Source organism: Eleutherodactylus coqui, chromosome 5, assembly GCF_035609145.1.
Source record: "Eleutherodactylus coqui strain aEleCoq1 chromosome 5, aEleCoq1.hap1, whole genome shotgun sequence".
In the NCBI taxonomy this organism is placed as follows: domain Eukaryota; kingdom Metazoa; phylum Chordata; class Amphibia; order Anura; family Eleutherodactylidae; genus Eleutherodactylus; species Eleutherodactylus coqui.
This window is the reverse complement of record NC_089841.1, coordinates 92,630,053-92,653,177: the sequence shown is the minus strand read 5'-3', so window position 1 is coordinate 92,653,177 and position 23,125 is coordinate 92,630,053. Positions and strand designations below refer to the sequence as shown.

Here is a 23,125-nt window from a genome sequence, read left to right as displayed (position 1 = left end):
TTCTACACCACCTTATATAACCTAGAGAGGGACACCGGGGCCCAACAGGACACTGCGCACAACTTCCTAAATAATTTAAAATTACCGGGACTGACTGAGGAGGATGCCTCCTCGCTCTTAGACCCAGCAATGGAGAATGAAGTAGCCTAAGTCCTAGCCTCCATTCCGAACGGGAAAAGCCCGGGCCCGGATGGGCTCCCCATTGCCTATTACAAAAAGTTTGCCAATATACTTGTCCCACAACTGACCAAACTCTGCAATTCCCTTCTCTCAGGCTCAGCACTACCCAAGCAAGCCCAAGAGGCTTACATAGCGCTTATCCCCAAAGAGGGTAAGGACCCAGAATCCTGTGGAAATTACCGCCCCATCTCCCTACTGAATTTAGATATTAAACTTTGGGTGAAACTGCTCGCCCATAGGATGGCTCCCCTACTGACTAAATTGATAAGCCCAGACCAAGTAGGTTTTGTGCCAGGTAGGGAGGGGAAATTTAACACAACCCGAGCAATTCAGGCTATCCATTACGCGAAACACAATAAACGCCCACTGATCCTAATCTCCACAGATGCTGAGAAGGCCTTCGACAGGGTAAGCTGGAATTTCATCAATAGCACCCTGTCTAAATTTGGATTCCCCCTGCCGTTCATAAAAGCTATTTTCACCCTTTACTCTGAGCCGACGGCGAGAGTCCAGGTCAATGGCACGTTATCCAAACCCTTTTCCATCAGGAACGGCACTAGGGAAGGTTGCCCATTATCGCCCACTCTCTTCATCCTAGTGATGGAGACGTTACTTCAAGATATCAGACAGAACCCAGATATTGAGGGCCTCCAAATAGGAGATGCCACCCACATCACCGCAGCCTACGCTGATGATCTCCTGGTGATGGCCACCAATCCCAGGAGGGCCCTGCCGGCGCTTGTAGAGACGTTTGAACACTTTGGTAGGTTGTCCAATTTTAAAATTAATTATGATAAGTCGGAGATACTAAATATAACGGCCCCTCCCCGCACAGTTAGCAACCTGAGGGAACAGTTTGCATTCAAATGGCCCACATCAAAAATTAAATACCTAGGCATCACCTTGACGGCGAATCCCTCCCTCCTATATGACACAAACTATGCCCCGTTGATTAAAAAAGTGAAGAACCAGCTCGACCAACTAAAAATACCACTTATTTCCTGGCTGGGTAGGAAAAACCTTATTTCCACATATATTCTCCCGCCCATCATCTATATCTTGCACTCGGTGCCAATCGACCTACCCATTACCTTCTCACAAATGCACAAACTATTCCGTGACTATATCTGGGGAGGGCATAACCCGAGACTGGCCTTTTCATTTCTGAGCCGAAAGCGCCCCCAAGGAGGTACGGGACTCCCAGACCTCCAGCTATACCATAAAGCGATTCACATCGCCAGATGGATCCTCTTAATAGACAACACAATTACCTCCCCAACACTTTGTATGGAAAGGACAATGCTTGGGAAGGATAACCAGGGTCTGCTCTGGGTCAATGGTCTCACACAAGATAAACATGTGAACCTTAACCCCATCACAAAATGCACTATCAAGGTACTGAAACATGCACGGATGGGAGTGACAAGTGCAAAGTCCCTCTCCCCCATGACACCAGCTTCTTTAATACCCTCTATTCTAGCCAATAAACGACAGGGAAGTGAAGGAATATGGGATAAACTCCAATCCACCACAATTTATGATATTCTTAAGGGCCCCACTTTGACAGACCCGATGCAGCTAGACAGCTGGCTCCCACAACCACCCCACAACTTCCTGGAAAGGGCTACTCTATATCGCTCACTGAGACAGTTCCAATCCACCCACCTTGAGAACTTGAAAGACTCGACATGGTTCGAGACGTATACTTCCCTACCCTCTCGACCGAAAAAGTTGGTTACCCATCTTTATAAAGGACTTCTGTTGCAAAAAGCCTCAGAAAGGCCCTGGTTTTTGAGGGAATGGGAAAGAGAACTGGGACTTACTCTCAGTCGAGAAGATACCCTAAAAGTCCTGAAAAATTCCCACGGGTTCTCAAAATGCATTCGCACACAGGAAAACTCTTACAAGTTGTTGACCAGGTGGTATAGAACCCCGGTCACAACTTCCAAAATGAACCCAACATCCCCAGACGTCTGCTGGAGATGTGAGGAAGAAAAAGGGACAGCCCTCCATATTTGGTGGGAATGTTCAAAAATTAAGCCCTACTGGCGGTCAGTCACCAACATTATCAACAAAATATGCCATACCTCTTACTCCTTTAGACCGGAGGAGATACTTATCTGGCTCCCCACAAACCATTTCAAACCCTCAAAAAAAAGTCTGCCTACAATCCTTTTAACGGCAGCTAAGCTCCTGATACCCCTCTTCTGGAAAGAGAAGGAGATTCCACAAATCCGCCAGTGGTTAGACAGGATAGCGCAAATCTTCCGGTTTGAGGAAATCCTGGCATGGGAGGCCAACACCAGGGACGACTTCTCGGCCCTTTGGACCCCATGGATTTGCTTTCAGGACAATCCAGATCTCGCCACAACCTAGAATTAATGATCTGCCTATGCCCACACCACAATATAAAGACAACATCTTGCTGTTTGTTCTCCCAAATTGTTTTCCCTAATTGTTTTTCCTAAATCTACCCCACCTGATCACACCCGGTTCCCCTAGGTGTATTTCTCATTACACTTCGCACCTTCTTCCCCCCTCCCTCCCCTCCCCCCCACCTATGCCCCTGATTGCCCTCCCCGTTACCTGGCCGGAAGTATGCTATACATGACAGAAGCGTTATATTTATTCTGATGCCTGTAATTGAATGGTTATTTTCAAGCTGGCCCTGTGTGGCTGATATGCATGTCCCTATATCCTGCACTGTTATACCATTATTTCAATAAAAAGAAATTGTTTAAAAAAAATCCATGAGTCTGAGCCCACTCATCTTGCCCTCCAGTGATATATATTGTCTTATACGATTCAAGACGTCTCTGTTAGCGACTCTTGACGTCCAGGGTATACGCAGCAGCTTTCACCAGCACCACAGCTCAAACGCATCAATCCTCCTTCTATCAGCTTTTTTCGCAGTCTAGCCTTCTCATCCATACATGGTTATGGGAAAAACAGTGGTTTGTATTATCCTGTGTTTATTGCTATACCGATATCCCTACAGATTTTGGCCATGTTTGGCACTGTGCTTTGCCCCAATGCTATCCTACGTTTTATCTCTGGCATAGATTCTCCAACCTGGTCAATTTTCGAGCCCAGAAAGATAAAGAATTGCACGCATTCTATGACCTCATTGTCGATTTGATCATTGTCGATTTGATTTAGCCATTTTTTGCAGTTGTCATAATTTTAGTCTTCCTTAAATTCAGGTAGAGGCCCATTTTTTCACTTTTAGTTTTAATCTTTCACCCCGATTTCCAATTCTTCTAGGTCCTTTTTCCTCATGATCATTTCTGTATATAGGTTAACCCTTTAATGAATCAGGTGCGGTAAATATACAGTGCCTGGTCCTGGGCTTAAAACCTCGCCGATAGTAAAATTACAGCGGTGCTTTAAGCCTCCTGGCTCTGCAATCAATTAGAGGCAGGACGGGTTATCAGCTGTTAGTGACAGCTGATAACCCGGAGGAGAAGGCAGGAGGGGGTTTTAACCCTTTGTGCCTTGTCCTTTGCCAAATACACACCGCTCAATGAGCACTGTGTACTGGAAAGTGAAAGTGGAAGGGTTTCTTCCACTGTGGGAGTCGGGGGGTCATGTGACCGCCGGGGTTTTCCAGTACAGCAGAGCTGGAAGGTCATACTAGACCTTGGCCAGCTCAGCCAGTGATTAATGTCACTACAGGGGTTGCTTTCCCCTTTAACTGGACCTCCTCTGGATGCCCCAACTACAGAGGGAAAGTGTCAAAGAGATCTTATAAGACGTCATGGGGGACATAGATAGAAAAAAAACATAGTTACATACATAAGTAAATAAAAATTACAGAATACAGCAACAATATATACATAAGGGTGCATTCACACGACCGTATATCGGCTGGGTTTTCACGCCCAGCTGATATATGGTGTCTCTCTCTGCAGGGGGAGGAGGCTGGAAGAGATGGGAGCAGTGCTCTGGGCTCCCGCCCCCTCTCTGCCTCCTCTCCACCCCCTCTGCACTATTTGCAATGAGAGGAGGCGGAACGGGCCGGGGCTAAGTTCTGGGAATTAGCTCTGCCCCCATCCCGCCTCTCCTCATTGAAAATAGTGCAGGGGGGTGGGGAGGAGGCAGAGAGGGGGCGGGAGCTCAGAGCACTGCTCCCGGCTCTTCCAGCCTCCTCCCCCTACAGAGAGAGACGCCGTATATCAGCTGGGCGTGAAAACCCAGCCGATATACAGTCGTCTGAATGCACCCTAAGGGCTTATTTAGATGACCGTATATCGGCTCGGTTTTCACGCCGAGCCGATATACGGTGTCCTTGTCTGCAGGAGGGGGAGGATGGAAGAGCCAGGAGCAGGAACTGAACTCCCGCCCCTTCACCGCCACTATTTGCAATGGGAGGGGGCGGGACAGGGCCGGAGCTAAGTGCCGGGACTTAGCTCCGCCCCCTGAAAACCAAGCCAATATACGGTCGTCTAAATAAGCCCTAAGAAAGAAAATAACCCAAAACTGATGCCAACCAAAACCGTTGCTATAAGCGCCCTGTAAACCAAAACCATACATATTATATATCAAAACGTCCGAAACGAATAGAGGAACACGTTACATACTTTAGCATAAATATACTAAATTTAAAAAAAAGAACTATAAATTCTTAAAAAAAACCCATTTTTTTAGCGTTTTACTCCCAATAAAACTAAAAAACGGAATAAAAGTCAGTGAAGAAGATATTTTTAAAAAATCGCCCTATATGTCACGGAAAAAAAACACAATAAAAATAATTTTGGTAGCTAAAGGAAACAAAATAGGGCAGTAAAACCGCCACATGGGTAAAATCCCTAAAAAGTATCTGGTCCTTAAGGTACAAAACAGCTTGGTCCTTAAGGGGTTAAACAAGAAGGGTGAGAGGATGCAGCCCTGTCGGACGCCTTTGCCAACCCAAACCGTTCTATGTCCTCATACTGTGTTCTCATAGTGGCTTCTTGATTGGAATAAAGTGATTTTATCAGCTTAACTAGATGAGACGATACTCCCAGCTCTAGTAGGGTGTGCCATAGCTTGTCATGGTCAACGCAGTCAAAGGCCTTGATGTAGTTGATGAAGCAGATGTAGATATTCTTTTGGTATTCTAAAGCTTTTTCCATTGTCCATCCCAGATTTGCAATAAGATCATTGGAGCACCTTTCTTATGCTGCAGAATTTGATCTTGATCTCAGCTGCGAGGAGTTTATGGTCCGTGCCACAGTTGGCTCCAGGAAAGGTTTTTATTGCAATGACTGAACTTCGCCAACAATGATTACGCAGGATCTAATCAATCTGATTTTGATGGAGGCCATTGGGAGATGTCCATGTGTACAGTCGGCATTTGGGTTGCATAAACATGTGTTTGCTATCCTGAGCCGATTTTCTTGGTAGAACTGTACCAGGAGATCATCAGCTTCATTTCTTTCACCAAACCCAAATCTTCCTGTGATGGTTGCTTCTGGATGGCTGCTGACTTTGGAATTAAAGTCGCCCATAATGTAAATGATGTTCTTCTTTGGCACTTCGTTTACAGTTTTCTGGACGTCAGCATAAAAATCTTCAATGATTTCCTCATCTGCATCTGTCATTGGGTATAGACCTGTAAGATTGAGATGTTCAACGGCTTACCACATATCCAGATAGCAATGATATGGTCGCTGATTGTTCTAAAACTTTCTACTGCCTTTGAGGTCCGCTTGTTTGTAATAAAGGCTACTCCATGCCTCTTGATTTCCTCGTGTCCGGCACAGTGCAAAGTGAAGTCATCGGACTGAAAAGATCCATTACCTGTCCAGTGCAATTCTCTAATTCCAAGAATATCAATGTTACGTCTTGTCATTTTGTGTTTCACAATGTCCAATTTCCTTAGACTCATGCCACGCACATTCCATGTTGCTAGTATGTGAGCTTTGGTACAGCGCAGTCCTTTACGAGTCCTGCCTATACGCCAGTTCCAAGCCTGGATAAGTGGGGAGGGTTAGGGAAAGACCTTTTATGAAGATCCACCCAGCGGGCGCACAATTCGTAATAAGTCCTAAAATCCACAGCAGAAAATGGACTACGTGTGAATGTGGCTTGTAAGCCATTAGTGCATGTACAGCAGATATGCGCAGGTATGCATGGAGCAGGAGCCTAGTCCATGCCTTACATGGTGCATGTCAGCTGACACCCGGCCATCAATGAGGATAACTAATACCGCAGCTGTTTGCCCTTTTATTGCCACTGTCAACTCTACAGTGATATTTAAATAGTCTGACAGAGGGAGGGCGCTCCCTCTGCCTCCTGATTGACCCCCTTCCTGCCATTTGGGTGTCATGACAATCCGGGGCCATGTACTTCTGCATTTTTTTTTAAGAGGTGACACATCGTAATAGGATGCCTGCAGAAATACAATATACTACAATACTGAAGTACTGCGGTATATTGTATAAGTGATCAAACTATCGCAAGTTCAAGAATCCTATGGGAAGAAAGTAAAAAGTAAAAAAATGAGTGGAAAAAAAGTATCTGTCATTCTAAGAATAATTTCACAGGCGAGTGCAGTATTGGACCATGAAACTTGGCCCGATATCTTGCTCAAGAATGTGCGATGTCTCCAAGGGTGCAAGGCATTTTTATGTCATAAATGCCTCCCATCACTTCAGGGAAGTAGCGATCAGCCGCGCCGGAGGATCGGCAAGTGTTTCCCATCCTGCAATGTTTTTTCTGGCACCATTGAAAACAATGGATGAGTTATTCCAAGGGAACGCCCAAAGATACAAGTTGCAATTTTTCCTGCACCGCTATGTACTGTGGGAAAAATGTGCTTATGTATATGATCCCTTGCAAAAGAATGGGGTTCATGTTCATGCGAGATTTGTGCCTCTCACAATGCACAAATCTCATGCGATTTCCTCAGCTGTGTGAATGTGGCCTAAAGCGTATGAAAAGTTTAAACGCTCCTTCACACTGGCGATCGCAGTTTTGCTGCAAGAAAATCGCAGCAAAAACATGTCTTTTTTCCCCACAATTTTTGAGCGTCAGTGCTGCTTTTTCTCACAAAAAACATCTCCGCCGCTTGCGATCTTCTCACACGATTTTGCCGCATTTTCTAACAGGAAAGTCAATATGACTTTCTAATGTTAAAAACACATGGCATCCCACGAAAATTGCGATGCAATAAAAAGGAGGCTCCACACGAAAACATGGGCAATAAAAAGAAAAATCGCACATCATAAAAAGACAGGACATGCTGTGTTTTTTTCTATTGCAACATCGCATGAGTGAAGACATTGCAAATGTGAAGGAAACCATTAAAAAGCACGGGTTTCATAATTCTATGTTCTCACGCGCTCTCACATCGCTGGAAAATTGTGCAAGTTGTTCGCCCTTGTGAAACCAACCTAAGGGTATGTTCACACGTAGTGGAAATGCTGCAAAGTCTCAGTAGCGAAACTTCCATATCACCTGACAAGCAGAAGCCGTCCCGCGGGGTCCGCAGAAAAAATGGTGCATGCTGCGATCCACACGCCGGGAAAAAAAAATCACATCTGCATGCTTTTAGCTGACTTGCGGATGCTAGTGCATTCCTATGGGCTGCTTGATTGTCAGATAACCCGCGCATTTCGCTAATAAGATCTGCCGGTGGACATTGGGACTAAATGTACCCTTAAACAGCTTTCATAAGGCCTGTATCGCGTCACACAAATTCGTATTTTCACAGTGTTTTTGCTAAATGGGGGGTGTGATTGTGAGCGCACATCAGCGTTGTTTACTGGACTTTTTGCGTGTGCAAAAAAACACGCACCACTGAAATGGCCAATTAGTTTAATGAGTTCACATGCGCAAGAAGATAGAGCATGCTGAGCATTTTGCGCACCAAATACGCGCTTGGAACGAACCCATATTGCATATTTGCGCGCGTACTTGCAGTAAAAATATCTTGTGAAAAGAATATATTGATTTCAATGGGTTCGTTCACAAGTCCGTTTTTTTGCGTGCGCAATTGTGTTGCACAAAACATACGCCGCATGCTCTACTTTCCTGCGCATTTGCACAGGAAGATAGAACATATGAAACTAAAGCCGGGTTCACACAAGCGTATACTCGCTTCCAAATACCTGCCTGTTTTTTGCGCACGTAATATGCATTAGCAAAAACCCGTAAACTTTAATATTGCTGCTCACACGAGTTGCACGAAATATGCGCACAAACAAACATGTACTATCTTGGAGCGTATTAGGCGTACATGAATGCCAAGATAGCGTACGGGGATTACACGCGCCATCGTGTACCTGCTGCGTGCTAAGTTAGAGTGTGTTCTATCTTTTTTGCGTAGCTAAAATGCAGGCGCCAAAACCCGTTCCATTCTCTGCGCAAATACGTCCGTATGAAGCCGCCCTTTATACTGCGGTTTAGGACTACTTTCTGTGCCCCCCCCCCTCTTGTACATAGGATTTAGCAGAACATAATAATTTCCATATATAATAATGCCAACCAGTAGGTGGCGCTGTGCTATCTGGCACACGCTGTATGCTCAGTAGATCACGTGGTGACGATAAACATGTGCAGCGCTCCGTTCTCACTACACACAGGCAGGAAACGGCCCACACTGTACATGAAGCAATCTACCATAAAGCATCGAGGTCGTGATTAGAGCCACTATTTACAGAACCCTTCACTAGCACTAAACGTCACATCAGGATTGGTGGTTTCCGACCACGTGACGCGCTCTCCGCCTATCAGTGAGCCGCTTCTTGCTCCTTCTGCTGCCGCCCTTGCCCTCCCTCCTGGCAGTGCGGCCGCCATTTTGTAGAAGACACAGCGCTCCTCGGCATTATCTACTCTTTTTCTCAGTAAGTTGTTTGTAACACAAGAGCAGTGAAGTCCCGGACCCCGCAGGAGGGTCTGGCAGGGGACTACATCTCCCAGCAGTGCTGTAGTAGGGGGGCATGAGAAGTTACTAGCTGACTGCTGGCCACTCATCTCAGTGATAAAGTGACGTCCCATCTGTCAGAGATGGATCTAGTGGATTACTGGGGAGGTGATTACAGGGATCCCCAAGCGGATCATCACTCCCATCATCTTCATCACCACTTCTAGTAACTTTGGTCACATGACGTCTCGGGGATGTGTGACGTAACGTCGTGCGATTGGTTTAGAGCTGCACATTCGCCAGCGACGACCGTCTACAAGTCCTTCTGACTAAAGTGACAACCGGCTTGGAGGTTGCTGCGTTGGGGACAATGTCACCCAGTGACTGTCCTTAGATGTGATGTCACGCCGGCGTCTGTAACCCGCAAATTACACGGTGCTGAATGCCCATTGAACTCCATTGGGGCACGCACAGCCGCGGGGTTTTTTGCGCAGGTTTGAGAATTCAATCATTTTAAGTTATTACACGGGTGCAGCTTATTACGCAGGTGATACGCCACAATATAGACAATGTGAGGTTTAACTCCGCAAATACACACTACATGCAGATTTGCTGCGTCTTCTGCACACGTGACGACCGACCGTCTGACCCCTCAGGTGGGCGGCAAAGTGTTGGTTCATTGCCGTCTCCTCATGGAAAATGGCAGCGTGTCTCCGCCAATAATACGCGGGATCGTAGGCGCTAGTGCAATTTAGTGCGGTGTGTACAGCTGCTGAGCGCCAATCTACGTGCCGTATCGTCAGTCGCCACTCGTTACCCGTATGAAAGGACTTTATTAGGTTGTTTCGGATTTAGTAACGGTGAACGTCTTGGGCCGCTTCACATGAGCGCACGGGCATCTGAGCGCTGCGTATTTACACAGTGCTTTGTTTGCGCGCATAGCAGTATATTTGACTTATTGCAACCGCTAGATATGCTCATTTGCGCGTAGCAAACAAAGACTCTCCGGCTAATTAGTCTTAATGAGTTCCAAATGTGTTCTCTGTCCTGCAGAATTACGCGGTTTCACGCATCTCGGTGCGCGCACATTTCCACAACGGCCATTGACTTACGGGGAACCTTAAAGGGGTGGTCTCGCGAAACCAAGTGGGGTTATACACTTCTGTATGGCCATATTAATGCACTTTGTAATATACATCGTGCATTAAATATGAGCCATACAGAAGTTATTCCACTTACCTGCTCCGTTGCTAGCGTCCTCGTCTCCATAGATCCGTCTAAATTCGCCGGCAGCTTGCTTTTTTAGACGCGCTTGCGCAGTCCGGTCTTCTCTATTCAGCACGAGCCGCTTCAGTGTGCTCCCCGCTACAGCTCTTCTGCGCATCGCAGACGAGCTGTCACTGCTCGGGAGTGCGCTGGAGCGGCCATTCTGCACCTTCCTCTGTTAGAGGAAGGTGCAGAAACTGGAGCTGCCCAGCGGAGAAGCCCAGCCCAGCCCAGCCCAGCCCAGCAGCCCCGAGAAGCGTCCCAGGTAAGTGATGCGTCGGGGGGGAACTAGCGCTGCGCCGGGGGAACTAGCGCTGCGCCGGGGGAACTAGCGCTGCGCCGGGGGGGGGGGGGGGGGCTGCCGCTGTGATGGGGGAACTAGCGCTAGGCCGGGGGGGCTGTCGCTGCGATGGGGGGGCTGTCGCTAGGCCGGGGGGGGGCTGCCGCTGCGATGGGGGGGCTGTCGCTAGGTCGGGGGGGGGCTGCCGCTGTGATGGGGGAACTAGCGCTAGGCCGGGGGGGCTGTCGCTAGGCCAGGGGGGGGGGGCTGCCGCTAGGCCGGGGGGGGCTGCCGCTAGTCCGGGGGAACTAGCGCTGGGCTCCGGAACCTAGCGCTGGGCTCCGGGGCCTTCACCTGGGCTGAGGGTCTAGCGCTGGGGAGCCGGGGGCTAGCGCCGGTTACCTGCTGCCTGGCGGTGGGCGTCTGGTCGGCGGCTGCGATGCGTCCGGTTGCCATGGAGACACAGCTGGCGGCGTCTCGGGAGCGCGCACGTCGGGCTGCAGCGAGCGACGGGGAAAGAGCCGGCGGCCATCTTGAGAAAACTTTTATAAGTTGCTGAAACGCTGGAACGGTAAGTACAAACCAGCTAGAAATGTCATTTACAGGGGGGCTTAGTAATGTGTACTTAATGGGGGGGACTGGGCAAAAAAAAAATTTAACTGCTTCCTCGAGACATCTCCTTTAAGGGCACCTGCCCACGGCCGGATGTTTGCGGCGAAGTCCATGGCGGGTGTCCGCACCACAGATCCGCAGCTAATAGCGCCCATAGCATGCTATGGGAAATCAGTTCTTCTTCCACACTTGCGGAGACCAATTGCAGTTTCCACAAGTTGTGGAAAAATCTCAATATGCTCCATTTTTCCACAGATTCAGCGCAGATGGGTTCCATTTAAGTCAATGGACAATATGCGGCTACAAACGGACCTGGATAAGCTGGGGGCTTGGGTAGAAAAATGGCAAATGAAGTTCAATGTTGATAAATGTAAGGTTATGCACATGGGCAGGAGAAATGGATGTCACCAATATACACTAAATGGAGTACTGCTAGGGAAAAGTGATATGGAAAAAGACCTGGGGGTACTAGTGGATTGTAGACTAAACTGGAGTAACCAATGCCAGTCAGCTGCTGCAAAGGCAAATAATGTATTCGGGTGCATTAAAAGAGGTATAGGGGCGAGGGACAAGAACATTATTCTCCCAATATATAAGGCACTTGTCAGGACCCACATGGAATACTGCGCACAATTCTGGTCACCAGTGCTCAGGAAAGATGTTACAGTGCTGGAGGGGGTTCAAAGAAGAGCAACTAAACTAATAAACAGAATGGGAGGACTGGAATACCCAGAGAGGCTATCAAAATTGGGATTATTTACCCTGGAAAAAAAGACGGCTAAGGGGTGACCAAATAACTATGTATAAATACATGAGGGGACAATACAAGGATCTCTCCCATGATCTGTTTATACCCAGGACTACGACTGTAACAAGAGGGCATCCGCTACGTCTAGAAGAAAGCAGGTTTCATCGCCAATACAGAAAAGGATTCTTTACTGTAAGAGCAGTGAGACTGTGGAACTCTCTGCCTGAGGACGTGGTGAGGAGTTTCAGAGGGGACTAGATGCCTTCCTAGAGCACTATGATATTACAGGATATAGACATTAGGTGACCAGCGAGGTTGTTGATCTCAAATGTTGATGCAGGAATTACTCTGGCTGCCATTATGGAGTCGCGGGAGGGGGTGGAGGTTGAAGCAGGCTGAACTAGATGGACATGGTCTTCATTCAGCCTAACGTACTATGTTTAGGGCATTGACAGTAGGATTTCTTGGTGCACTGAGCTGATTTCACAAGCACACTGGCCAGCTGATCAGCAGTGGTCCTAGGTGGAAGAGCCCTGCTAAGCTACTATTAATTAGCTATCTTGCACATAAGACATCGAAGGTTTTTACCTGAACAACCTCTTTAACCCTTTCCAATCCAATTTCCCTGCCACCTGCACACTCGCCAGCTATTATTTATTTTGGGTGGGAAAGCAAATTGTGGATTCCTTGGAGTTACTCAAGAGAAACGCATAAAAATGATGTCCTGATGATTTTATTAGCTATTTTTTTTAAATGTAAATGTGAGTTAATCTGTATATTACACTATGCAGAAGAGAGCTCCGACAACAGCCCTCTGCTGCATGGTGTATTGTACTATGTGGAAGAGAGGTCCCACATCGGAGCTCTCTTCTGCATAGTGTTAGAAACGGGTCTGCCCTCACCCGGCATGGGTGCCATGCAGAGAAATCCCAATGTTGGACGAGGTCTGACAGTAGATTGGGAACACTTAGGGGTTTGTTCACACACAGTGGGTTTTCCACAGTGGAAAAATCTGCACCAAAATCTGAATCATTTGGTGCAGATTTTGACACGGATCTACGGCAGATTGCATTCCTTCAACTGAAGGTGTGAATTCAGCTGCAAATCGGCTCCAAAATCTGCACCAAATAATTAGGATTTTTCATCTTAATATACAGATAGTCCCCGACTTGCGAACATTCGACTTATGAATTTCGCAAGATACGAACTATCTGTACAGCACAGTATGATGTAGTGCTATGGCATTACATCCTGCTGTGCAGGGAGCGGAGAGGCTTCTATCAAGCCTGATGGAAGCCTGTCCGGTCACATCGCGGTTGCTGGGCAGCCGGGGGCCTTCTGAAAGGCCCTAGGGCTGTCTATGCAGAGCGCCTATCAAGCCGTGCGCTTGATGGCCACTCTGCATAGGCAGCCCTGGGCCCTTTCAGGAGGTCCCCGGCTGCCTAGCAACCACACAGCGTCCCGCGATCTCATCATGGGACGCTGTACGGGCCCCCTGAATGTCGGGTGCAGGCTGTTTCTTACAGCGGGCACCTGGCGGCAGCAGTTCCGACGAGCCGCGCCGCTCGTCAGAACTGTTAACACTTTAAATACCGCTGTCAGCAGTATTTAAAGTGTTAACAGTTCCGACAAGCAGCGCAGCTCGTCGGAACTGCTGCGGCCGGGTGCCCGCTGTAAGAACAGCCGGCACCCGACGTTGTATGGAACGGGATCCACCCGCGATCCCGCTCCATACAAACATGTGTTTGGACTTGCGAACAGGTTCCTGGAACGGAACCTGTTCAGAAGTAGGGGACTAACTGTAGTTATTTTTTTGCAAAGTCAGCTATGTGATTTCAGTGGCGTCTACAGCTGAACTTAGAGACTGGCCCTCAGATCTATGCTGTGGATCTTCAGTTTGCACTGCCATGGATCTGCACACAGATTAGACCCATTCATTGGGACTAATCTGCTTGTGGCTACCCCTGTGGAGAGCGTGCCAGTAAGTAAGTGCTCCTTCACACTGGCGAAAAAATCGCAGGATGTCCTTGCGACGTGAGAGTGAGTGAAAATACATGAGACTCGCAGTATTTTACCAAAACAGCTGTTGACATGAGGCTTAAGTGAGAGAACAACTATAATACAAGCCTTGTCAGCTGAACTCCAGATCTATGGTTATCACTGCACAGGCAAAATGTCATATTCATGTGTGTTAAATCCTCCAGGGTGGTCACTGACTTTTGCTCTGGCTAATCTTCCACACCTCTGATAGCCGCAGGTCCTAATAAAGCCGTTTAAAAAAAAGAAAAAAGGCACGGTGCATGCATGTGGTGCCGAGTGCATCCGCCGTGCAGAAGAAAGAAGATCCGTCCACGACAGAGGAGACCTGCGTCGGGTTCTGACGGGGAGTAAATGTATTTTTTGCCTCATGTCTCGGGCACAGCAGGAATCCGCTGCAGGATTCCACACTCCGAATCCGTGCGTGCCCGCGGACATAAGGCCTTAGTTTCCCTTCACTTCTGCAGCGGAGCTTCTTTTCGGAGCCTTGCGAGTGGTTTCCGTTCTAAACGCGGGCTTAAAGTTCTTTTGCATGGGCCAATTATTGGGGCCAAACGTTCCTACAAATACTTGTTCACTTGACAGTTTGCAGCAGGGTGAACACTCGGCCGATGAATGAGCAAATGCTTGTTCTCGTTTCGTGTTCTTATGTAAACAAGGAAATGTGCAGCCAATCGGTGACAGACGGTCGTGTTACAGATCGTTCGTCCCTCTACAGCAGGTAATCTGCCTGTGTACATGGAAGGGGTCACCTCACAGCAGGCCGGCTTGTTATGAAGCCTGCATTCCTCACATTCTCCTTCCAGCAGGTCAGTGAAGGTCACGTTCCTGTGATGCAGCGTTCACTGGGTAAGAAGGAATGCTGATCTATTGCAGAAACAGGGGACATGAACAGTGTCAGCAATAGCTCAGCCTTCCATGCTAGGCTGTGAACTAGTGATGTAACGTACATTGCCGGGCAGGAAGGAGACTACTTGTGAATGTACATAACCTCAAGAATTAGCCGGCTGGGGGTGAGGTGAACCCCCCCCCTCTTCCCGCCCCCCAAACTGCAGCAGACTGGAGAAGATCTGGTAAAGAGACTGCCTGGGGAGAAATGGGTAAGTAGAGAAGTTTTTTGTTTTTTTTTAAATGATAGAACCCCTTTAAGGCCTCATGTCCACGGGGAAAATCAGATCGGCTGCGGATTTGGGCTGCGGATGAGCTTAAAATTGTATTTTATTGCATGCGGGTGACATGTTGATGCGTTTTTTTTCACTCGCGTATATACGCGGATGCACATTTTACGCTGGAGGTGTTTTGCCCACTTTACCCCACCTCCTAGTACTTTCTCCACCTCCCAGCCTTTAAATCCGCAGCGGATCTCCCGCACCCATTTAATTTACATTTAGTATCCACAGTGGATCTCCAGCACCCATAGAAATCAATGGGGGCCATCCAGAGCGTGATCCGCACTTAAATGGAGCATGGCGCGTTTTTTTTTCATGCACCGGAAATTTTTAAATCATTTTTAAATACCATTCGCGGGTATTTATCTACCCGCGGGTGACCAATGCATCCCTATGGGGCGCGGATCCGCGTGTGGGAAAAACGCTGCGGATTTTAAATAACAGTTAGGCCTCATGTCCATGGGGAAAATCAGGCCCATAGAGAATCCGTAGCGGGTCCCTCCTCCCCCACGGACATGAGGCATAAAAATAAGAATTAACTCCCCTCTCGCCCGCTCCGGATCTTCCGTTCGCCGCGGCTTCATCTTCTCTCCGTCACGACCGGATCTTCATTCTTCGGCTCGGCGGATGCGCAGGGCACATCACTTGCGTGCCCCGCGCATGCGCCGGCCTGAAGAAAAAAGATCTGGCCGCGACGGAGAGAAGATGAAGCCGCGGCGAAGGGAAGATTCGGAGCAGGTGAGTAAATTCCGATTTTGCTCTCCCGCGGATCCGGACGGCTTCCATAGGCTTCAATAGAAGGGAGACCCACACGAAAATGGAGCATGGTCCAGATTTTTTCATGCTCCATTTTTTTTAAAATCACTTTTATTGACCATCCGTGGGTATTTATCTACCCGCGGGTGGTCAATGCATCCCTATGGGATGCGGATCCGCGGGCAGGAAAGAGTTAAAGTCCATTGCGGATTTTAATTCTTCTTTTGCCCGTGGACATGAGGCCTTATCCCGTGGACATGAGGCCTAAGGCCTCATGTCCACGGGGAAAATCAGATCCGCTGCAGATTTGTAACACGTATTTGGGCTACGGATGCAGTGCGGATGCACTGTAATTGTCTTTTATTTTTCATGCGGGAGATCAATTGAGCTATGTGCTCTATGAGCTCCCGCCCGCGTGAACCGCACTAAAATGGAGCATGTCCATTTTTTTTTTTTCCATGCTTTAGAAATTTTTAAATTCACTTTTATTGACCATCCGCGGGTATTTAACTACCTGCGGGTGTCTAATGCATTCCTATGGGAAGCAGATCCATGTGCGGGAAAAATGCTCCGGATTTTAATTCTTAATTTGCCCGTGAACATGGGGCCTAAGAATTGCTGCCTTCTCGTTCAGCGCTTCGCATTCTATGTGTAACGCTGAGCAGAGAGCGTTTATACGTAACGAGAAATGGGTGAGCCGATGATGATTCTTATGCTGGCTGAAACTGAGCATCAAACAAAAAGTGAACGAAAATTGTACAATGGCTCGTGTTTAGACGTATTGATTATTGTGCACTTTCGTTTGTTTGAGCGCTAATTGTTGTGAATGGGCTTTTAGTGTTGTGGATACAGTGTTAGCCATCACTGTGTGGGTACATTGTGCACCTGCCGTGGGAATGCTGTTATTTGTAGATCATTCACCACCTGATTAGGGAGGTTGGGATCTCAAAATCACTCTGCTTACAGATCACATGTGTTGAACAGTCCTTAGAAATGCACGGACGGACTTTATACTGTTTTGCCAATACTTTATGGAGTTTCCTGAAGTGCTGGACTATCTTTTAGAATGAGTCTACAGGGTTAACAATCTGCTGTCTGTACGCAGCGATCACACAGTTTATGGGTTGAGAACATCATGGACTATCTATTTGCTTTCCCAATAGCAGGTTACTTTCTCACACATGAAGTAAAGAAACTTATCAGTTCTAACCACAGTGTCAATTTCTTTATCCCATACAGACTTTGGACTACATTTCGATGACAAGATGACCGTCTGTGCTGCAAAAGGTTGTAAAAATCGTCTGTCAAAAGGATGCGGTAAACACTTTTTCAGGTGCGTGAATTAGTCTATATTATTATCTTCTGCATTATTTTTGATTGATCTTAGATGAATCTCATGGAGGACATCAATAGTAGTTGTATTGCAAGTTGCACCTAAGAGATTTGGGCATGACCTGTGACGAACAACACACGGACACCCATTTTTATACTATCTGATATACAAGGACTCTGCATTGGCATCTTAGTTCTCATCAGTGAAACTGATAGAAGTAACAAATGCCATATTCACGTAGAACATGTGCAAAAACGTCCATATGTGTAGCCTCATAAACTGCAGTATAATGGGGCCAATTGCTGTGTCCATAGATTAACTCAGACAGCATATGGCCCCAAATACACAAATATGCAGGAAGCTTTAGGCTGGGTTCACACAGGGCAGTATTGCTGCAGAATGTCCGCATGGCACTTCCGCCCGCGGCTCCTAATCCAAGGATTAGCCAGCAAAGTGGCAGGATTTTGCAAAAATCTCGTCCACACGCTGCGGCCAAGCCAGCCGGAAACGAACATGTGGTGCGGAAAACAAAGATGCAGCATGTCAATTTTTTTTTTTTTCCACAGCGGCCTCTCTCTTCCCTATGGGAAAAGATTGCCACAGCGGAATGCCGACGGTGAAACCACTACAAAACCCACAGCTAAGGGCCGCGGGTTTTGAAGCTGCGCTTTTTTTCCCGGCAGAATTCTCGCGGTTTTTCGGTGAGGCCATTTCGCGAAAATTCCGCTTGAATTCCATCCCGTGTGACCCTAGGCTTAGGGTATGTGCCCAGGGACTGAAAATACTGCAGATTTTCCGCAGCTGAAAATTGCCACCGATTAGTGCAGATTTCAACCCTCATTTGAAGAGGTGGAATCTGCACTGAAAATGCGCAGCATAAATTGACATGCTTGCACATTTAAAACCCACACTGTTCTGCTGCAGATTATGTGTGGAATCTTTTTTTCACACCACGTGGATGAGATTTTTTAAATCTCATCCTTATTGCTTGTACTGTAATGCTGCAGATCAGAGCGTTGCCAGCCCGTGGGGACATACCCTTACATAGCAGCTGTCTGTTCTGCCTTATTAAGCGGGGTCACAAATAAGGGAACCGCCATCTAATTGGGTATATGGACCAATGCTGTGGAGTCTAAAGTCATGGACTCCACAGCACTGATATGGACATGGGTATTCTTCACGACACGCTGCTGTGTATTATAATACTATAACATTACTGAACAATATTTGTGCCTATTTATCTGCACTTTGTTCAGTGGTTCATTTATTTCCATGTTGGGAGATGTCAGTACTTTCTTTTACCAGCAGATGGCACTGAGTCAACAAGAATACAACATTCACGTTCTGTAATTGTACTCCCCTGGATGAGATCTGCCGAACATCCGTACAGCGGCACCTATGGAGGTGCTATATCTTTATATATTATAGGTAGTAAAGATGAAACTTCACTTCAATTATAGCAGTTCTCCTACCTATGTTTGTGATTGGTGAGGCTCCCAGCAGTTGGACCTCCACTGATCAGATGTAAATTGGGAAAAACCTTCAATCTTGGCGCTACCTGTATGAATGACATAGTAGAGTAGTGTTTGCATAAACATTATTTAGGGAGTTGTTATTCAAGTGAATTGTCTGGTATATAGTAGTATTTATTTCTCCATGATCGACTTGCAGGTTTCCAATGAAAAACCCAGAATATCTTGCTAAATGGTTAGCCGTGATTCGTCGTGACAAGTGGAAGCCTTCGATTTACAGCAGACTCTGCAGTGACCACTTCACAGAAGAGGACTACATGCTACGCCCCGGAGCCTCATACCCCTACCTGCGCCTGGATGCGGTGCCTTCTATCATCAACGGTGTCTGTATTAAGAAACCAACTGTAAAGAAACCTGCAAAAAAGAAAGATAGCATCACGCCTTCACCAAATGTGGCCCTGAAGCCACAACCCGCTGCTACAACAGCAATCGCCCCAGAAGCTGCTATGTCTTTTGAGCACTCCTATTCAGCAGTCTCTGGTAGTGAGAATGTCCGGACCCCAAAAGTGGACCCTGTCCTTATTACCCTGCGAAGGAAAAAGAACTCTCTACAGAAACAAATCCTGAGGCAGAAGGCCAGGATAGCCAGCATGAAGAACATGGTCATGCTGCTGAGAAGTAGCATGCTTGCAAGTGACCCCGTCCAACTGGTGTCCAAGCACTTCAGCGGGTTAACACTAGAACTGTTCAGGCACCAAGTGCAGAAGAACAAGAAACCCAAAGCCATCCACTTCTCCAAAGAGATCAAAGGGTTTGCTGTAACTCTGTATTACTATTCCCCAGTGGCTTATGAACTCTGCCAGCCGGTGCTATCCTTACCCGATATGGACACTCTGAGAGAATGGATGCCATCTGTGGTGGAGAAGATGCAGGCTGAAACCTTAATGAACACAGTCACCCCTGATTAAATGCCATCTCGCATACATGATTCTCATTATTAGGTTGTACATTGTATTGGCAGCCACATACATTCAGGTTTGATTTCATTTCTTGCATTACCAGTTGTTATATCATTCTAGACATTGTTTTCTGCTTCATACATCGCCTGCCTATTAAACCAACCTGATCCCGGTGGCATCACTATAACACAGCCTGGAAGTGCAACGGGTGACGTCACACTGCAACCGATCATATCTTGGCTTGTGAGTCAGGAAATGAAAAAGTTGATTGTATTGATTGAAATGGTTATCTGCTCCCCTTCTCTTCTTCGTTAGGTACATGAGACGCAACATAAGAAGTAGTCTGTAGCAGATCTTGGGGACCACGGCTAAAGGCACTGCTGTAGTATATGTACATACCTGCTTATGAACGCAGTGAATTAAATCGCATTTTTTTTGCAAATGGGAGACCAGGGATTGCATTTTGGATGGGATCGCTGCAGAACGTCTTTTACAAGCTGTAAGCGTGTATTGGGCTTAGTGCACGTTGCATCTGAGTTCTGTGGTTCGCTTAAACTCCTGCTGTACAGGTTCAGTTTCCTTTATACTAGTGTATTTTGGGACTATGTGCTGTCTGTGTAATTTCAGCACATGGCCCCATTATAGGCCTATGCGGCTATGCACATGGATGTTTTTTCAAATGAATCAGTGGTCCGTATGAAAAAACTCATGGCATGTCCTACTCCTTTCCATTTCACATGTGTCTAGTGTCCGTGTACTGCCTGATCTGTGTCACATCCGAGTCTCTTGGGCGCAACTCACACTTATGGCTATTATGCACCAAGCTTTAAAAGGGTTTTGTCACTATGACGAAAAATTTCTAATAGCTGTCCCCCGTGTAAAATTAAAATAGGCTATCCTCTCTACAGCCCCCTGGGGCACAGCTGAACGGCTTCTTCCAGAGCGGCTCCCTGTGTGTACATTTGGCGGAAGGCAGGTCCTTGCTGCAGCCAATCAGAGGCAGCAGTGTCACCGTCCCAAACTCCTGGCATCATGGCACTCAAGGTGTCAGCCTTGATGCCAGGAGTTCAGATGGTGGCTGCAGTGGTCATCTGACTTCCGCCTGATGTACACACTGGTAGCTGGGGCTATGGGAGAAGGTAGGTGTTGGAAGACAGGTGAATATAGTCAATTTTGGTTTTTTTAAAATTATTTTACACCAGGCCCAGCTTTTAGAACATTTTTTGTTGTTGTGACAAAACCCTTTCAAACATATTTATAGGGCTCCATTCACCCAAGAATGTCTTTTCTGTCCATTTGGTATTTCTCTCAGCACACCACATTTGCCGCTTTCATTTAAAGGATTATTCCCATTTTCTAAAGTGATGGCATATCATCAAGTCAGACCTCTGGGAGCACCACCTAGAAAAAGGGTCACAGCCTGTGACTGATACTATTATTGTGCAAGAGAGAAGGGGAAGCAGCACCAAACTAACATTGAATCTCCTTCACTCCCTGGATCGGTGGAGGTCTTGGAGGTCAGACCCCCACCGATTATAAAATAATGGCATATCCAAGTGATATGCTATCACTAGAGATGAGCGAACGTACTCGGTAAGGCCAATTTCGCAATCGAGCACCGCGATTTTCGAGTACTTCTGTACTCGGGTGAAAAGATTCGGGGGGAGCCGTGGGTGAGCGGGGGGTTGCAGAGGGGAGTGGGGTGGAGAGAGAGAGCTCCCCCCTGTTCCCCCCCCCCCCCCCCCCCCCCCGGCGACCCCCGAATCTTTTCACCCGAGTAGTGAAGTACTCGAAAATCGCGGTGCTCGATTGCGAAATCGGCCTTACCGAGTACGTTCGCTCATCTATAGCTCATCTCTAGCTATCACATCTATCTGGAAATAACTATTTAATAAGGTTTTACATTTTGACGCTTACAGGTTTGTCTCTGTTATAAGATTCTTTCGTTTTTATGTACAACTGCGCTCCGTTCTTGACAGACATTGTAATTTCTGGAGGTTTTGCAATAAACACTTAAAACAACTTTTTTTTTTATTCCAAACATTTTATATGTTGGCTATGATTTTCACTTGGTCTGTATAGTTTAGGTAAATAGTGTTTTGATGATTGTACCTTGGCACCTTTGCCATTTTTTTGTGTCTAAAATCTTGGAGCAGATCACTTCAGGGTGTCTCTACGTCTACAATGTGGGAGCAGATCACTTCAGGGTGTCTCTACGTCTACAATGTGGGAGCAGATCACTTCAGGGTGTCTCTACGTCTACAATGTGGGAACATATCACTTCAGGGTGTCTCTACGTCTACAATGTGGGAACATATCACTTCAGGGTGTCTCTACGTCTACAATGTGGGAGCAGATCACTTCAGGGTGTCTCTACGTCTACAATGTGGGAGCAGATCACTTCAGGGTGTCTCTACGTCTACAATGTGGGAACATATCACTTCAGGGTGTCTCTACGTCTACAATGTGGGAACATATCACTTCAGGGTGTCTCTACGTCTACAATGTGGGAGCAGATCACTTCAGGGTGTCTCTACGTCTACAATGTGGGAGCAGATCATTTCAGGGTGGTAGCAACGCAGGGCAACACACTTCAGGCCACAACCAGAATACTGTCCAGGTTTCTTTTTATTTACTGGCTGAACATAACATAAAGGTACTGGTAATCTCCAGAAAACAGGAAGAAGATGTCCTTTTTCACGCCAACAGTCCAGCAAAGCAAAAACACCACAGTCCTTTTTAAATTAGCGTGGCAAAGGCCCAGCAAACCTCTGTTGCAGTGTGTTGTGGAATCTGCAGTTCCGCTCATTTGCAGCTTGTCTCTAACACCAGGCAGCTCTGCACTCCCCCTTCACACTGCAACTTGCACCCATTTATACACCTCACCTTACTGGAACTCAGTAATGGAGTGAGGAACGGACAGTGTCTACATCACGGATGCTAGTAGTCTCCGTCATATGTACCTTCCGTCCCACACTTCACCTTTCACTCTAATACAGTCTATAATGTGGGAACAGATCATTTTCAGGGTGTCTCTACATCTACAATCGGGACCAGATCACTTCAGGGTGTCTCCACGTCTACAATGTGGGAACAGATCACTTCAGGGTGTGTCTACGTCTACAATCTGAGAACAGATCACTTCAGGGTGTGTCTATGTCTACAATCTGAGAACAGATCACTTCATGGTGTTTCTGCTCTTGGCTTCCAAGTGTGCAAGATGATTGAACCTCTAGTTTGGTAAGCTCTTTCACAATTGCACCTAGTGACAACATTTAGACAGAGCTGGACAATTTCGAAGTGGCCTAAAAACCTTCGGCCGGTGTCTATGTTACTTATAAAGCACTAACAGAATCCATAATACTGTACAGATTCACATCAATCCTCGTCCCTAATGAGACTATGTTTTTCTATTGCAGACATACACCAGGGCCAATGTCATAGGAAGACTACTTATCGGTATGC

General features: G+C 47.0%; 1 protein-coding gene across 3 annotated transcripts; it reads left to right on the top strand.

The window, feature by feature from the left end:
- The first annotated feature begins 8,934 nt into the window (after positions 1 to 8,934).
- Positions 8,935 to 21,277, top strand: LOC136627622 (THAP domain-containing protein 1-like). 3 transcript variants are annotated; one of them, XM_066602865.1, is made up of 3 exons: positions 8,935 to 9,008; positions 17,136 to 17,229; positions 18,901 to 21,277. In XM_066602865.1, the coding sequence occupies exons 2-3, from the start codon at positions 17,162 to 17,164 to the stop codon at positions 19,667 to 19,669; spliced, it is 837 nt and encodes a 278-aa protein (XP_066458962.1). In that variant the 5' UTR covers positions 8,935 to 9,008; positions 17,136 to 17,161; the 3' UTR covers positions 19,670 to 21,277. The 3 variants fall into 3 exon arrangements, with proteins under 3 accessions (XP_066458962.1, XP_066458961.1, XP_066458960.1); XM_066602864.1 differs by lacking the exon at positions 8,935 to 9,008 and adding an exon at positions 9,057 to 9,196; XM_066602863.1 differs by lacking the exon at positions 8,935 to 9,008 and adding an exon at positions 9,206 to 9,522.
- Positions 21,278 to 23,125: the final 1,848 nt, after the last annotated feature.

Excerpts from the sequence above, each read along its gene's own strand:
- LOC136627622 (XM_066602863.1), top strand. The coding sequence starts at position 9,471 with ATGCCCATTGAACTCCATTGGGGCACGCACAGCCGCGGGGTTTTTTGC. Across the intron at positions 9,523-17,135 it reads CCGCGGGGTTTTTTGCGCAG|ACTTTGGACTACATTTCGAT; the intron begins GTTTGAGAATTC and ends TATCCCATACAG. Across the intron at positions 17,230-18,900 it reads TGCGGTAAACACTTTTTCAG|GTTTCCAATGAAAAACCCAG; the intron begins GTGCGTGAATTA and ends ATCGACTTGCAG.